The sequence below is a fragment of the Acanthisitta chloris genome, unplaced genomic scaffold (genome assembly GCF_000695815.1).
Source record: "Acanthisitta chloris isolate BGI_N310 unplaced genomic scaffold, ASM69581v1 scaffold8425, whole genome shotgun sequence".
NCBI lineage: Eukaryota > Metazoa > Chordata > Aves > Passeriformes > Acanthisittidae > Acanthisitta > Acanthisitta chloris.
Genome location: NW_008675335.1, coordinates 22,058 through 36,189, shown reverse-complemented (window position 1 = coordinate 36,189; position 14,132 = coordinate 22,058). Strand labels below are relative to the sequence as shown.

General features: G+C 50.8%; 1 protein-coding gene across 1 annotated transcript in view; it reads left to right on the top strand.

Moving 5' to 3' along the window:
- LOC103803163 (nuclear receptor corepressor 2-like) overlaps window positions 1-14,132 on the top strand; it is a gene marked incomplete at its 3' end in the record, with an annotated part of 89,011 nt that overhangs the window by 58,567 nt on the left and 16,312 nt on the right. Inside the window, exons 6-7 of the mRNA XM_009075701.1 lie at window positions 265-321; window positions 5,285-5,337. Coding sequence (XP_009073949.1) covers window positions 265-321; window positions 5,285-5,337 — 110 coding nt within the window. The remainder of the gene's footprint in view (window positions 1-264; window positions 322-5,284; window positions 5,338-14,132) is intronic.

The window sequence follows — 14,132 nt, the reverse complement described above, 5'->3', positions numbered from 1 at the left end:
CGATATCCCGACTGGCACCCAACGGGATGCATTAAAGTCATGATAACTCCAGTGTCGGAGCCCTTTGCCTGCTGGGTTTTCCTGCAGGTCCAGAGACTGAGCTAAACCTTTCCACCCACTTTCAGTCAAGGATGGGATTTGTGGTGACTCCGTGGAGGTTTGGGAAGTGGTCGCAGCGGACGGGAGAGCTGCAGCAGAGGGCTGAGCCTTGCACCCGATGGCACAAATAACTTTTCTTCTCCCTCTCCCTTTTGCTCCCTGCAGAAGAAGGCGGAGGCTGCCCACCGGATCCTGGAAGGACTGGGTCCCCAGGTGGAGCTGGTGAGTGTTCCCTCTGGCTGTGCGGGGCGGGAGTCAGGGGGGTTGGAGAGGTCCCTGGTGCCCTGTGCGTGTGTCTGTCTGTCAGAAGGAAGTGTGCTGCTGGCCTGGTCCTCTCGCTGGCACAGCACCAAGGCAGGAAGCAAAGTGACTGAGATGAGTACTGAAACACAGGCAGACACACACAGAGAGCCCTCTTCAGAGTGCCTTAACCCTTTGGCTCCTTCCTCATGCACAGCAGTGCAGCTGGAGTGTGGAAGGGGCTCCGGGACAGTCTGCTGCCCCTCGGGATATGGGTTTGCTGAGGGCAGCCACAGCACTGGGGCTGCCTGGGCAGCCAGCCTTGGGGTGCTGTGTGGAGGGATGGGTGCTGGGACTCCTCTGGCCCACCTGCTGCAAACAGAGGAGGGTGCTGGAGGGTGTTGTGTGAGTGCAGCTGCAATAACCTGCAGGTATCAGGACGTACACACTTCCTATTTTGGTCTCCCTCAATCACAGACAAGCTGAGAAAACAGCTTAGAATAAGTTGTCAGTTTTGGGCTGCCCCCTCATCCAGCAAAGTCCAGCTGGAAGTCAAGGGACTGATTGCTGGAGGGGCACTGGAAGCAGCCCCCAAGGGGCTGAGTCCTGGAGAAGGGTGCCTGGAAAAGTTGTGTTGGCAGCAATGCTGCTGGAAGGATTGGAGAGGGACAGACCCAGTCTGACAGAGCATCTCCTGATCTGCACCAGCTGTGGGGTGCAGTGAAGGGAACTGTCCATGTGAGGTGGGAGCAGGCAGCTTACAGGCCTTGAGAGCTGTCATTTGGACTTGTGGAGGTGGTGCTAATCACTGTCTTCCCTGGTGTGTAAGGTCACAGGGGAATTAGTGCTCGCTGTACATGTTGAAGCCCACTTCCTTGTTGGGGAGGTAACAATCATTATTTTTCCTCTGAGTCACCAGGGTCAAACCCATTGCTCTTTCTGCTCTGAAGATTGGCAGTGCCTGGGGTTGGTGCTTCCTCATTCATAAGATGTTGCATTTCCTTTCCTTCCTCCTCTCTGTTTTCTTTCCTCCTTTTTTTCCTTTTTTCAGTTTGTTATCACTTTTTCCCTGGGTGCTGGCACTGCACAAGGGAGTTGTGGCAATGCAAACCTTAGCACTGTGTCCCTGCCTTACTCATCAAAGAGCAGGGGAAAAGGGGAAACCTCTCTGAGAAAACCCTGCAAAACCCCAGCTGGGCTCTGCATGCATCCTGCAGACTGTCTCATCTGTCTGCCCAGAGAGAGACACTGCCCAGCCCCCATGCCATGTTGGGCACAGCAGTGCCCAGGACCTGCCAACAGCCCACATGGGACAGGATGAATAATCTGATCTTCTTCTGAGTTAGAAAGGAAGCAGCTCGAGGAAGGAAAGCAGCTCTGCCCGATGTGCCTGCCTGCTCCACGCCGTGTCACACACCGCGTGCACCAGCCAGGACCTGGGAGTCTCCTGCAGGGAGATTGAGCATCCTGGTGCCAATCCAGTCTCTGCAAAGAGAGGTGTGAAATGCAGGGTCATGCGTTGCTGTCAGCTCTGCTTGGCTGTCTCCCTCTGGTTGTTCAGAGAGCTCTGATTAGTGCATTTGCAGCAGTGATGGTGCCAGATGAACATCAGCTTGGTAGTGGTCAGTGTGCTGGGACTGGTGGGGTGAGGTGAGAGGTCTCGGTGGAAATCAGTCAGCCATGGCAGAGAGAGGCTGGAGGGTACCAGGTCGCTGGCAGGATGGAGCTAGAGGCCCAGGGATTCCTGTGAAGCAGAGATCCAGTTAGGGTTCTGGGAGGCTGGTGCTGCCCTCTGGGTCAGGAGGAGGTGGTGAGTCAGTAAACCAGGACTCTAATCATTTCATACCATGTAGCGATATGGTCGCATAGTGATGGCATTTTATAAATGACCCCATGTTTTCCCCAGGAAGAAATATCTTTGAGATGTGTAGTCTGAACCCTGCAATGGCCAGAAAGCAATTGAGACCTTTCATTCTGGTTTATTTCTAAAGAGGTTTCAGTAAATCCAGGGCTTTTCCAGTAACAGCTTTGTATTGCAATTATGTTTATCTTAAATGTCATCCCCCAGAGAAATGCATTGCATGTGCCTTACCCTGGAGAAACGCTCTGGATGTTTTGAACATGTCACCTTACCCATCTGACCTGCCAGCTTTACTTCTGCTTGCTCACTGAGAAAGGTGGAATTCTGTGCAGGTTACTGATGGCTCTGAGGAAAGATGCTGTTTCTCAGTCCCTGCTCTGTTGAGAATAAAGTTTCTTTAACTGTTTAGTCTGTGAGTTCTCTGTGGGTAGGTAGAACTTGTCTCCTGAGCTTCCTCCACCACATGGACTGAGTTACAGTGCTGAGACTGTTGTGCAGACAGAAGTCTCTTTGAGATGCTGGTGTCATGTGGATCTTGGTTTTGGGTCCCAGAGTTTATTTCTGAGTGTTTGAGCATTTCTTTTAAAGTGATGTGTTCCACTGCTTGTCTGCTAACACTTAGTTTTGCTAACTAAGAATTTTAAGTGGCTGTTTATATCATAGATAGGTTGTAGTGGAAAAGAATCATAAGCTTTTGGTGAGCTGGGTGGCGTCAGGACATCCATGATGTCCACATGCATATGAGCATCTTCTAACCCAGGTCCAAACCAAAATGTTAACTCCACTGCTTCTCCCAGGAGGGAGGTGTCTGTGACCCACCACATGCCAGCTTCTTTGCTTTGATTTCCCCTTTGCAAAGAGAGAAGAGAAAGACACTTTTATTTATCAGTATTTCCAGTTCCTGCAGTCCTTTTTCAAGAGTCAATCAAGGCCACCCAACAGTTCCTCCCGTTGAGCCTTTCCAGGGTGACTGTGGACGTGATACTCTGGAGCTGTGGATCGACTTCTCCTCTCTGTGGTGCAGACCTGCTTCTCTGGAGCTACGTGATGAGACGGATGTCTGTGTTCCTCTGAGCTTTCCAAGCGTGAAGTGCACAGCCAGCTCTGAGCCTGGAGTCGGACCAGCAGATCGAGAGGATTCATGATAGAAACACCCTTGGGGAAGGGGCACCACTGAGAACGTGTCTCCTGCTGGGGCACCTGCTTGTCCCTCTCACTTGCCCTGGCAGACACACCCAGCACGGGGTGGCCAGGTGTCTCCTGGCAGACTTGCAGCATGTCATCCCCTCACCAGGTGACAGAGGCCGGACCTGCATCCCACCTGGAACGCGGTGGTTCACCTCACCGTGTCTGTCTGCCGGGGATTACGTGCCTCCCCGCGCCCCTTCCGCCTGGGGATTACGTGTTCTCTCACAGTGAGGAGGGACACGTCCAAGGGCAGCCAGAAAAGAAGCTGATGGCTTGCTGGTACCAAGAGGCAGCAGTGATGGGCTGCAGAGAGCAGGGAGACCTGCACCGACTCTCCGTTCTGTGCGGATCGATCTGGCTGTCGTGGTGTGTGGCAGGGGAGAGGGGAGGCAGTGTGTGTGTTTCACAGAGCAGCAGAGACAGGCTGGCTGTGTGGAAAACAAGCTGCTGTGCCAAATACCTGTGATGGTGATGGGGAGATACCACGGAGGAGGTTAAAGTAACACCATCTTCAAACTGGAGGAGGAAGGAACCCACCTGTGTTGGCAGGTCCTGTCCCCTCCAGTGCTGCTCACTTGGTTGAGCAAATGTTCAGCAGATGTTTTGCTTTTTTCTTGTGTTTAATTTGAGATGAAATCGAGTAGACCCAGAGTGTAGCCTCAGCCCTATGAGCACAGTAGGAGGGTGAGCTAGTGTGTCTATATCCATGGTTGGGATGCTGCCTTCAACCAGGATGTGGATGCCACAGGTCCATATACCTGTGTTTGGCCACAGATGTTAGATGGTCACAGCTGGTTTGGGAAAGGTTTGTGCATGAAGTGTTTGAATACTTAGGCTATGTTTCTGTGGTCAGACCTCAGTTATGCTCGTTAGGTGCCCACTTGTTGGTCGGTGTTGGACCATGACAAGCTTTTGGTTAGCCCAGTGCTGGACATGTTCACACCGGCTTAGATGTCTTGAAGGGCTTAATCCTGAGCACCCTGTCAGCCTGCTGATGTCAACACAACTCGTGGCAGCTCCTGGAGCACAGCCTGAACCTCATCTCAAGTGGGACTGTGCATGGTCTCTGTGGCATCTCTCCCTTCCAGAGGTGGGACCCTGTATGTGGCAGGTTCCCAAGGTACATCACCCTGGGGGTGTGAAGGGAGAGGTAGAGGGACAGTGGCCAGCTGAAGGTTACCAGGGATGGATCCAGCTCTCCTGACTCCCCATGGGGATCCCCAGCATGTCCCTGCTGAGGTTGCAGGGGGACAGAGCAGCCCCATGATGGGTGCTCACATCTGCTGTTGGAGACAGCTATGGTCACTGTGCTCTCCAGAGGGCAACCCTGGGGAAAACACTTACCTGCTGGAGCCCAGTTGCCCCTCCTGAGGGACAGATGAGCATCACTCTACTCACAGGTGCTGGGGGACTGTGGTGACATGCCTGGGGGGCCAGCCCACCCCAGCACTGCTGGAAACCCCAGGGACAAACACTTGTCCTGCCTGCAGTCGCCTGTGCTTGGCTCCCTGGGAGGGCTCAGGCAAGGCTTTTGCCGTGTAGACATAACAACTTGCAGCACACAGACTGTCTCTTCCCTCTCCCCAAGCCCCCCTTTCCCCTCGCCTCCCCCGTGTCATATGTTCCACGGCGCACTGCGTTTTTCAGTCGGTGCTGAATAACAGCCACGTCCTCGCCGTGTTTATCTGGACGGCGTCGCAAATCGCTCGAGCTCTGCCTGCCCTCCCACGGGCTGAGCTGGGATGCACCAGGACTCAGGCAGCAACCAGCACCCTCCAGTATGGCTGGGGACTGGGGCTGGGAACCTGCGTCCAGGCAGCAGCACTTGGGATGGGTTTGAAGTTTCTAAATGTCAGAGCGTACCATTTATGCCTTCATTTTTCTTATTTATTTCAGCCATTATACAACCAGCCTTCAGACACCAGGCAGTACCATGAAAACATTAAAATGTAAGTATGTGGCAATAAAGCTATTTTAAATGTCAGCTTGGGCATTAGGCTGGAGCGGGGAGGGATGCCAGCTCGTTCCCAGACCATGATGGAAGCTGCTGAGGAATTGTGAGCATCCTATTAGAGCTGCTCCAGGTGCCTGGAGCACAGACCAGCTCCAGGAGCTCAGCAGTCAGGAGCTGTAGCTTCAGGCAGATGCTGAAGGTGCTGTTTGATTTTTCTCAGGGTTGGGGGGGGATGGATGCAGGTCTCGGCTTGTCCCTTGATGTTTTCCCAGAGAACACTCACCTTGAGTGCTTTCTTCTATGTTTCACTCCTACTGAAGTATGAAATGAGCTGCCAGCGTGTGTGTGTGTGTTTGCATGCAAGAAAGATGAGGTAAAATGAAAAGTTGCAATTACAATTAGATTTTCATGAAGAACCTCTTGAATGTCTAATAACAACTGGTTATTTCAAAGATACTTACTGAGACTTAGCAATCATCTAATTTGACTTATCACCTCAATACAAGATTTAATCATCAGCGTGCATTTAATAACCACAGTGACTTCCTGAACATAGAAGAAATATAACAGATAATGAGAATAGCGATAATTGTGATTATTGTTGGAAATTCAAATAGTCAAACCAGATCTGAAACTTTTTATCTGCCTTGAATGAACTGATGATTGCTCCGAGCTGCCTGCAGCGTGTCTATTTTGGTACGGGCTCGGTCAGCTGGTGATAATCATCTTTAATAATCTATTAACAAAAGTTAATAATCGCTTGCTTTTCAGCGGTATGTTAATTGATCCTGGGGGATTATAGGGGAAGAGTTCCTGTGACTCTGCTCTAGGGGAGTGTGGTAGGAGCTGGTGGCATTTAGGGGCTCTCTGTCCCCATGGGCTGTGGGGAGGAGGGTTTGGTGACGTGAGCCTGTTGCTTGCTGCCCATCCCCACTCGGTTCCTGCTCCACCCAAGGCTTCCTGTGTCATCCCAGCAATGCACTCGCTGTAAAATTCAAACCCAGTGTCACCCCCAGCCCCTCAGTGCCACAGGGCTCAGGGGTGCCCTGCCAGTTCAGGGCACTGGCAGCTGATAAACCACTTCGTGTGGTATCAGGTGCTGGCCCAAGGACGTGCTCTCTGTGCTTCTGGTTGCAACTCACCCCAGGCACTGATGGTGTGTGGAAATCAGGAGTTCTTGGGGACCCTCTCTTGTCTTGGAAGACCATCCCAATCCAGGCACTGAAGGTGGTAATTTCAATCTCATGGCTAGTTTTGTCCTTGAAAGAACGAGTTAAAAGTAGCTCCAGATACCTCACCCTCTTTCCATTCCCCTGCCAATATCTGTGGGTTTGTGATCACATTTTCCTGTGATTTAAATGATTTCCTGTCCAAGGTTGCTGCCTGAAAGACGGGCGCAAACAAGAGGGACCTGACTGCGCAGGTCAGGAGTGAAACCATGGTGAGATATGAAACCCCATCAAACCAGCTTCCCGTGCCATCAGAGCAGGCACTGCACCCCTCCCTGCCTCTCTAGGCATCTGTGGGGTTCTCCCCACTCCAGGCAGTGGCAGTCCCCGTGCGGCTGTAGTGGTGGTGGCAGACCAAGGAGAGGTTGGAGCAGGCAGGCTTGGGGTTAATGTTCTCTGTGATTAATGCTGCAAAAATACGGGAAGGAAACCACACGTTCTAATGAAAAGCCTCCGTCGCCTCCTTCCAGAAACCTGGCAATTAGCTGCTTTCAGCTGGTTATTGATGCCAGCCGAGCGCAGTTACGGATCTAGGTCAGTGAAAAGGCCCCTGAGCAATCTGGGCTCCAGATGTTGGCTGCTTGTGGCTATGGGTCTGTCTTGGAGGTCCTGAGTCTGGTCTGCACTTTGCCACTTGTTGATAGATGTGCAGAGAAATTGGTACATCCTTTCTCCCATCTCTGTGTCCCTGCTGCATGTTAAAGGACATTTGGATGCGTAAAAGGCAGATAGGAAATGAAGATTTCAATGATTCTTCCAAGCAAATGATTCAGAGTCCTTTGACTAAGGGGAAAAGATTCTAAACTTCTCTGTTTTGACCAAGTCATGCTTGGATGTTCACATCCTATCTACAACTTCTTCATGGGCTGCATTTGAAAATACTTTTTCTTTTTTCTTTGTTCTTAATATGTTTATGCCTTTCTGCTCCAGAAGAGCAGCTTGTGCTCCATAGCCTAGAGGTGGTTGTTTCCATAGGAGGTGGAGTAAATCCTCAGGGTGCTGGGAGACACGGCCAGATGCATTAGAGCACCAGGACAGCTGCCAGGACACCACAGGTTATGTTTTGCCAAGGTGTAATTGGATGCAGATTCTTCTGAACAGCTTCACCCTATGCAGATTTAGTCATGATGAAAAAACCTTTTGGCAGGTTGCTGGAGAATCATCTGGGTTGTGATTCTGTCCACAAACCCTTGTTGCATACTGGCTGTGTTGTGCCAAATGGGATCTGCTCCCACATGAAGCTGGTTTGGAGCCTCATACCTGGGCACAAGATGGCCAGGCTGTTACTATCACAAATGCCTTTCATAGCTGCTGCTTTTTTTTTTTTTTTTTTTAAATGTTTCCTAGTGTGGATTTTTTTTTCTCAGCTGAATGTTTGCAATAGTCAGTGGGAAGGCATTTGAATATCACAAAGCCAGGATTCCTCGATTTCTCCACAGCCATACTCTCTGCCTTGCGACACTTGTTTAATTCTCCCTTCTTGTTTGCTTTGCTTTTCAGTTGGGATGAGTCACATATGCTAATAGAGCTGACTGGGGAGTTATTGGGAGAATTTCTACTCTTACTAAAATGTTACCGGTCTCTTATTTTCAGGGAGTTTTATGGCCTGTCTCCTATTCAGTACAGTTAAAATTAATTTCATGCCCCAGTTCATTCCAGTGTTTGCAGCTTCAAAAGCTTTTAAGTCCTATTTAGCTGCCTGGCTGTGCTCTGTTACCCGTCTGCGCGGTCCCTTCGGTTCACCTGTGAGTGCAGGCTTCGAGCAAACATGGTTAATTTTGTATGCTACATCTGCTGTGAGATCCAGGGCACCCTTGAGTGGTTTGTTCCAAAGACTTGACCTACCTTTGATGGGACTGTGTCCTTTCTGTTTGAAACACCTGCTTGGTTGGAGGGAAGGGCTCTGCCACTCTCTCATCAAGGAAAGAAGAGAGCAAGACAGCATTTAGTGCCCTCGTTTCATAGGGATGGGGTGAGCTTTGTCCCTACAGCTGGTTTGGGCCTTGCTGGTTTTCAAGGGGACAGTTTTTTGGCTTTGCAACAGACTGACAAGTTCCTTCAAGATGGATCACAGCCCTGAACACAACTGGAGACCACTTGAGTGATTCTGCGTCAGCTGAGGAGGTTACAAAGACCCTTTCTTTATGTTTTGATGAAATACAACAAATGCAGAAGACACTGATGCACCAGTGAAGCACCAGTGCATCTGGTCGAGGTCTCTTATTTCAGTGCTTTGCCAGCTGGATGTACAAGGATGAGAGCTGCCCTTCCCACCCCGCCACGCTAGTGACTTTGCGTATTCCCCAGGCTCCTGGCTCCAAAGATATTAACCTCCTTTCCTCCGAGTGTTTGAAAAATGACAAGATGTTGTTCACATGAGCAGGATCAATTACCTGCTGTCTGTCTGGAGAGAGATTCTCCAAGGGGGCCTTCGTCTCTGCGGCGGGAGATTCCTGCTCGGTCAGCCATGAAAAACAGCCTGGTAGGACTCTCCTCCCCTCCCCTCTTTCCCGAAGCAGTCGTCTTGCAATCATATTCTGTGGGATTTGTATTTGAAAGCAAAATGTGAGCTTCTCTGAGCCTTGTAAAAGCACACAAAAGGAGAAGTGAAGAGCCCAGGGTAAGTGGATGCAAGGTGCTATTGACAGGGTTTGCTTTAAACTTTCCCCTCGAGAGCTTCTCATTGCTGTTACACTGAAATTCAGGAATGTCAGGGTGAAACCAGGCTGCATCCCCTTGAGATGCTTGGAGAGGTCTTGGAGAACCAGGGTCTGAGTGTACAGTTAAAACAGATTGAGAGCTTGGTGTGATTCTGGTATTCTCACGTGTCCAGATCCAGCAGCAGCAGAGCTGTGTGCACTGTTAATATTTGCACATCTGGGTTGCTGTCTGCAGCTGAGAGCTTCTTGGGGAGGGGGGGAGCTTTGCTTCTGCAGAATCAAAATCTGAAGTCAGGATTTTCAGAGAGGTTTGGGGGCTTCTGAATATCTCTTTGTTTTCAAAATGCCCCTGCAAAATAGCAGAACAGCTTTCTTCCGAAAATCTCACAACTGCAGCTTTCCAAATCACTTGTCACGTTGGGAAATTTAAGTCATCTTTTCATTACTTGCTGTTTAGGGGATTTAGTAGCAATGGATTGCCTCTAAATTCATAGTCAAAGCCTGACATGTAACACAAATGTTCTTTCAAACCCTGTCATTACTAATGCATTCTCTTTCAGGTCTTTTTATTAGTGCTTGTAGACATTTTCCTCATTAGAAATTCACCTAGCAGCTCCCTGCTCATCCCATTCAAGGTTTCTCATCTCTTTTATTCTTTATTGGCATGCACCAGGGCAGCAGCATTACCTGGTGATGAATTACTAAATGATGGAGACACACACTGCAACTTTTGCCAGTGAAAAGCCAGTACTGGTTGGGGGGGACTATCTTACAACACTTGGGCTTGCAATGTCAGCTTGGGCTTCAGGGGAAGGCAGTGATGTAGGACAAGTGCCTGACCAATAGCCAGAAGTGCTTCTGTACTTGTATTTGTCTTATTTTTGGTCCTGAGCTTGTAGGTGCTAAAGGGGATAGGCAGGAATTTCCCATCTGGTGTTAGGAACTGTGGTTGTGGACATAGCTGCTGCCCAAGAGGTCACTTGATCATCTCAGTGGGGGCATCTTCGCAAGGAGATGGCACCGTGGGGACAGGGCAGGCTGTGCTGGGGATCTCTGGCTGGGGAAGGCTCTGATAACCTGTGTTTGCCAAGGTATCTCCTCCTTGGGGCATCTCACTGGCCTCAGTGTGTGAACCTCCAGGTGAATTAATGGTGCAAACTGTTTCATGAATTATAGTGATGAGTTTGCAGCTCCAACACTGAGTGCAGTTTGGAGCTGCAGAGGATGTGATTTGAGAGGTTGGAACACCCCGGGATAGCTGCACTGAGCATTGTCTCTGGGCACAAACAGCCCAGAGTTATGAACCTCTGCCACTCTGCTCTCAGAGCCACTAACAGTGCAGGGGCTTTAGTCCGTCCCACTGCTCAAGGACTCTAGGGTAAATGAACTAAAGATCTGCTTAGCTTTTCTTTCCCAGAAAGCATTGCTGAATATTGCAAGGACCTGCTCCAAACAGCTGTTTTTCCAGGAGCGTGCCCTGCCTTGGGGTTAGTGGGTTACAGTGTGTTACCAGCTGGAGCTGTGTGCTCCAGCCATTTCGGATCGGGCAAGGGAATGAGAGCAGTGACCCGTGAACAGGGTGACCTGCTCCCTGCCCTCGCTGCAGGGCGTCCTGCAGCTGGAGGGAGTCAGTGGCTGCCCTGAGCTGCAGCTTGGGATCCTGGCGCCAGCGATGCGCAGGAGCGGAGGCACCAGGGGGGAGGACAGAACCCTTTTGGAATGCTCTCCATTGCCTCTTGGATGGTTTCACCTCAGCATTCTTGCTGTGCTGCTCAGGTCTCCTGGTTTGCAGATCTGCTATCTCCCTGTGTGTTGTTTGGCTGGCGTTGCCAGGAGCCTCGACCGTTTCCTACCCTTGCCTGCATGATCCATCTGGCTGGACAATGGCTTTGCCAGCTGCTTGCTGCCTCCTTCCCATGGCTCTTTGCAGCTTGGTCCCTACTTTGTTTGCTCTGGCTGTTTGATGAAAGACGTTCCTGTGTAATTAAATACCCCTGATTAGTTTTGCTTAAATAACAAACTTCCTTTCATCTCGTCTTGCACCGACTGAAGGTCTCCACAGGCTGGGCCAGGTGTGCCGCAGTGCATCGGCTCTTTGTATCCTCTGGAGCCTTATCCCAGGGTTTTGGCAGTGGCCACACGTGGGAACACACCAGCACTGACACGCATGTGTGCATGCACATCCTTTTCATATCGCAGCCTCCGGAAGGATTGTAGCCAAGGCATTCATGTGGATATGAGCCAAGTAACTCAGAAGTCAAGAGTTACAGGTTCTCTCCTTGACTGGCTCCATTGTGAAAGCCATAAAACAAAAACAACCTTGGGCCAAGCCAGTGAAGGTGGAAGCAGCTGCTCCCACAGGGCTTTGCTTGGGATGGGAGATGGGTTTCACTCAGCAGTTCTGGCTCCAAGAACAGTGCTCTGGTGTGGGGCTCACCAGTCATTTGAATCCTGCTTCCTGGGCTGTCTGGAGGCACCTCCATGCCTCTCACAGTCAGTGTCTCTCTGGAGAAGTTTGTGGTGCAGGACCCACACTGGTTTGTCTACCCACTCCCTGCAGAGGAGTAGAGAAGGTGCAGAAAATGCTCCTGCGATGACCCAGAGGGCTGGAATAGCTTTTGGCACAGAGAAAGCAACTGGATGTGGTGTCCTTACCCTGGAGAAGAGCTGCCTTCACAGGGAAGCATCAGACTGGGGCTGCTTTGAAGCAGGCAGGTGGGAAATGACAGCTGGCACTGGGGGACACTGTGTGATGCTGAGGGTCCACCAGAATAAAGGTCCTTCCCCATGGATACACAGAGAGCTGTGGAGCCCACAGCCACAGGGAGGGCAGCAATGTGGATGGGCCCCAGCAGTGATTAGATGATTCGTTGACCACAAGGATGGGGATGTGCCATCTGGCAGCCCCCAAACACCAGAAGCTGGGCAGGCTCTGTGTCTTTCTGGGTCTGTCCCAGCCTGCCCTTCCTTAGGGACACTGCCAAGGACAGGACAGGGAGCTTGTACATCCTCCCCACCAGGAGTGGTGTGACGTGCCAGCCCAGCAATACTTGAAACTGCCCACAAGAGTCACTGTTGCTTTATCTAAGGAGCCTCCATTCCTCCTGCCTTGGGAGCTCTGCCTGATTTCTTCACCCCTGTGTGGTTCAGGTCTCCATCCGTGACATTTTTCTTGTGCCTCAGCAAACCCCAGGACCCAGGCTGGGGAGAAGGAGGGTGGAGGAGGGTTGGCACCTTGCACGAACAACCTTTCCCATGTGCCTCTCCCCAGTGGTTATTTCCATGCCCAGCTCCCAGCACACAGCCCTCACCTTCCCTGCCTGCGGTTGTGCTCAGCTCGTTGATTTGCCCAGGGAGCACAGCGTGTGCTTTGGAGACATGTGGCCCGAATTAACCTCTCTGCAAACGGTTTCTAAGTAACAGCAGTACATGTACCAAGATAAACTGTGAAGCCTATTTATATTTACCAAGATTGTATTAACCTTTGAAAGGTTGACCTTATGCAAAAACAAAACAAAAAGAAAAAGATAAAGTGGCAAAAACATTCAGGGCATGAGGGGGTTTGTTGTTGTTTTTAATCATTTCACTCTTTGATTACTTCAGCCTTGGTGGTGGTAAACATGTACCGGCTTTCAAGGCACTCCTGATTTTTGCAGCTGCAGAGCCATTAAGCCTTTGCCTGTATTCACACTTTCAAGGTCAGCCATGATGCACAACTCAAGGCAACCCATCAGCTGCGTAAAAGCTGCTAATTTCCTTCATTTACTCTGCTGTTTTCCCAGAACTCGTGCAGCAGATCCGGCAGCGGCGTGTCAAAGCTCCTGGATGTCACCCAGGCTGGCGTGGGGAGGGCAGGGGTTGATTTAGCTGGGCTGGTCCCAAGGGACAATCCATGACCCCTTGCTGGGGCCTTCCCACACGTGATCATCATTAGCATCACCCCAGCGGTTTCCCTGTGTTAGAGCTTCCACTAGAATTGGAATAAACAAACAAACAACAGGAATGTGTCTGTTGGGCATGGTGACCCCGTCAGAGCTTGTTCACACAGAGCTGAAGATGTGGAAGGAAATCTGTCAGACGGGGTCTCTGCAGGAGGGTTTGCTGCCTGCTGTGCTGGGGCTGCTGAGAAGGGATGCAGGAGCACGTGAGGAGATGGGGGTGGTAAATGGGTGCTGGATGCTGCTGGACTGACTCACCTGTGTGTTGGGAGATGGATGCTGTGAAGCATTTTGGCTCCCTCCCTGCACAGGTGGCCAGATGTTACTGCAGTTCCGTGCCTCAGTTTCTCTAGCTTTTAAAGGAGGTGAATGCTGTTTGCACCATCTGGTTTTGTCCCAAAGGGTTCAAGGCAAAGTCAAAGGGGATGAAGGTGTGGTGCAGCTCAGGCAATGGTCAGAACTCCACGTGCATCCTCTGCCTCTGGTAACTGATGCAGAGGGGAAAACAGAAGTTATGAAATACAAATGGTACTATGAGGATCAAGAATCAACCCTGATATCTTTCTTCCTTGGTAAACTAAAAAGAGGCCACAAAGCTGAGCAGTGCTGTGCTGTGCTGGAGAAGGAATCACCCTGTCCCAAATCCTGCTGCCTTTGCTCTAGCAGATTATTCTTTGAGCAAGTACCCAAGGAATTGCCACCCTGAATAAACCTGCTCATTCCTGAGAGCCAGGATTATGGCAGTGCCCCAGGCCCTGCTCCCGGTCTCCACATGCAGGTGGGCTGGGATGCCCCAGCACACTGCCAGCATGGAATTTCAGCCTCAGCAGTGTGCTGGAGGGGTCTGGGGTTCTCAGGGTAGTGCTTGTTGCAGAATCCCTGTCATTCCCTATGTGTGCCATGGTTCAGTCGTGTAGCCAGAAGAGAGTTTAAAAAGGGAAAAATGTTGATGTTTTCTGCTAT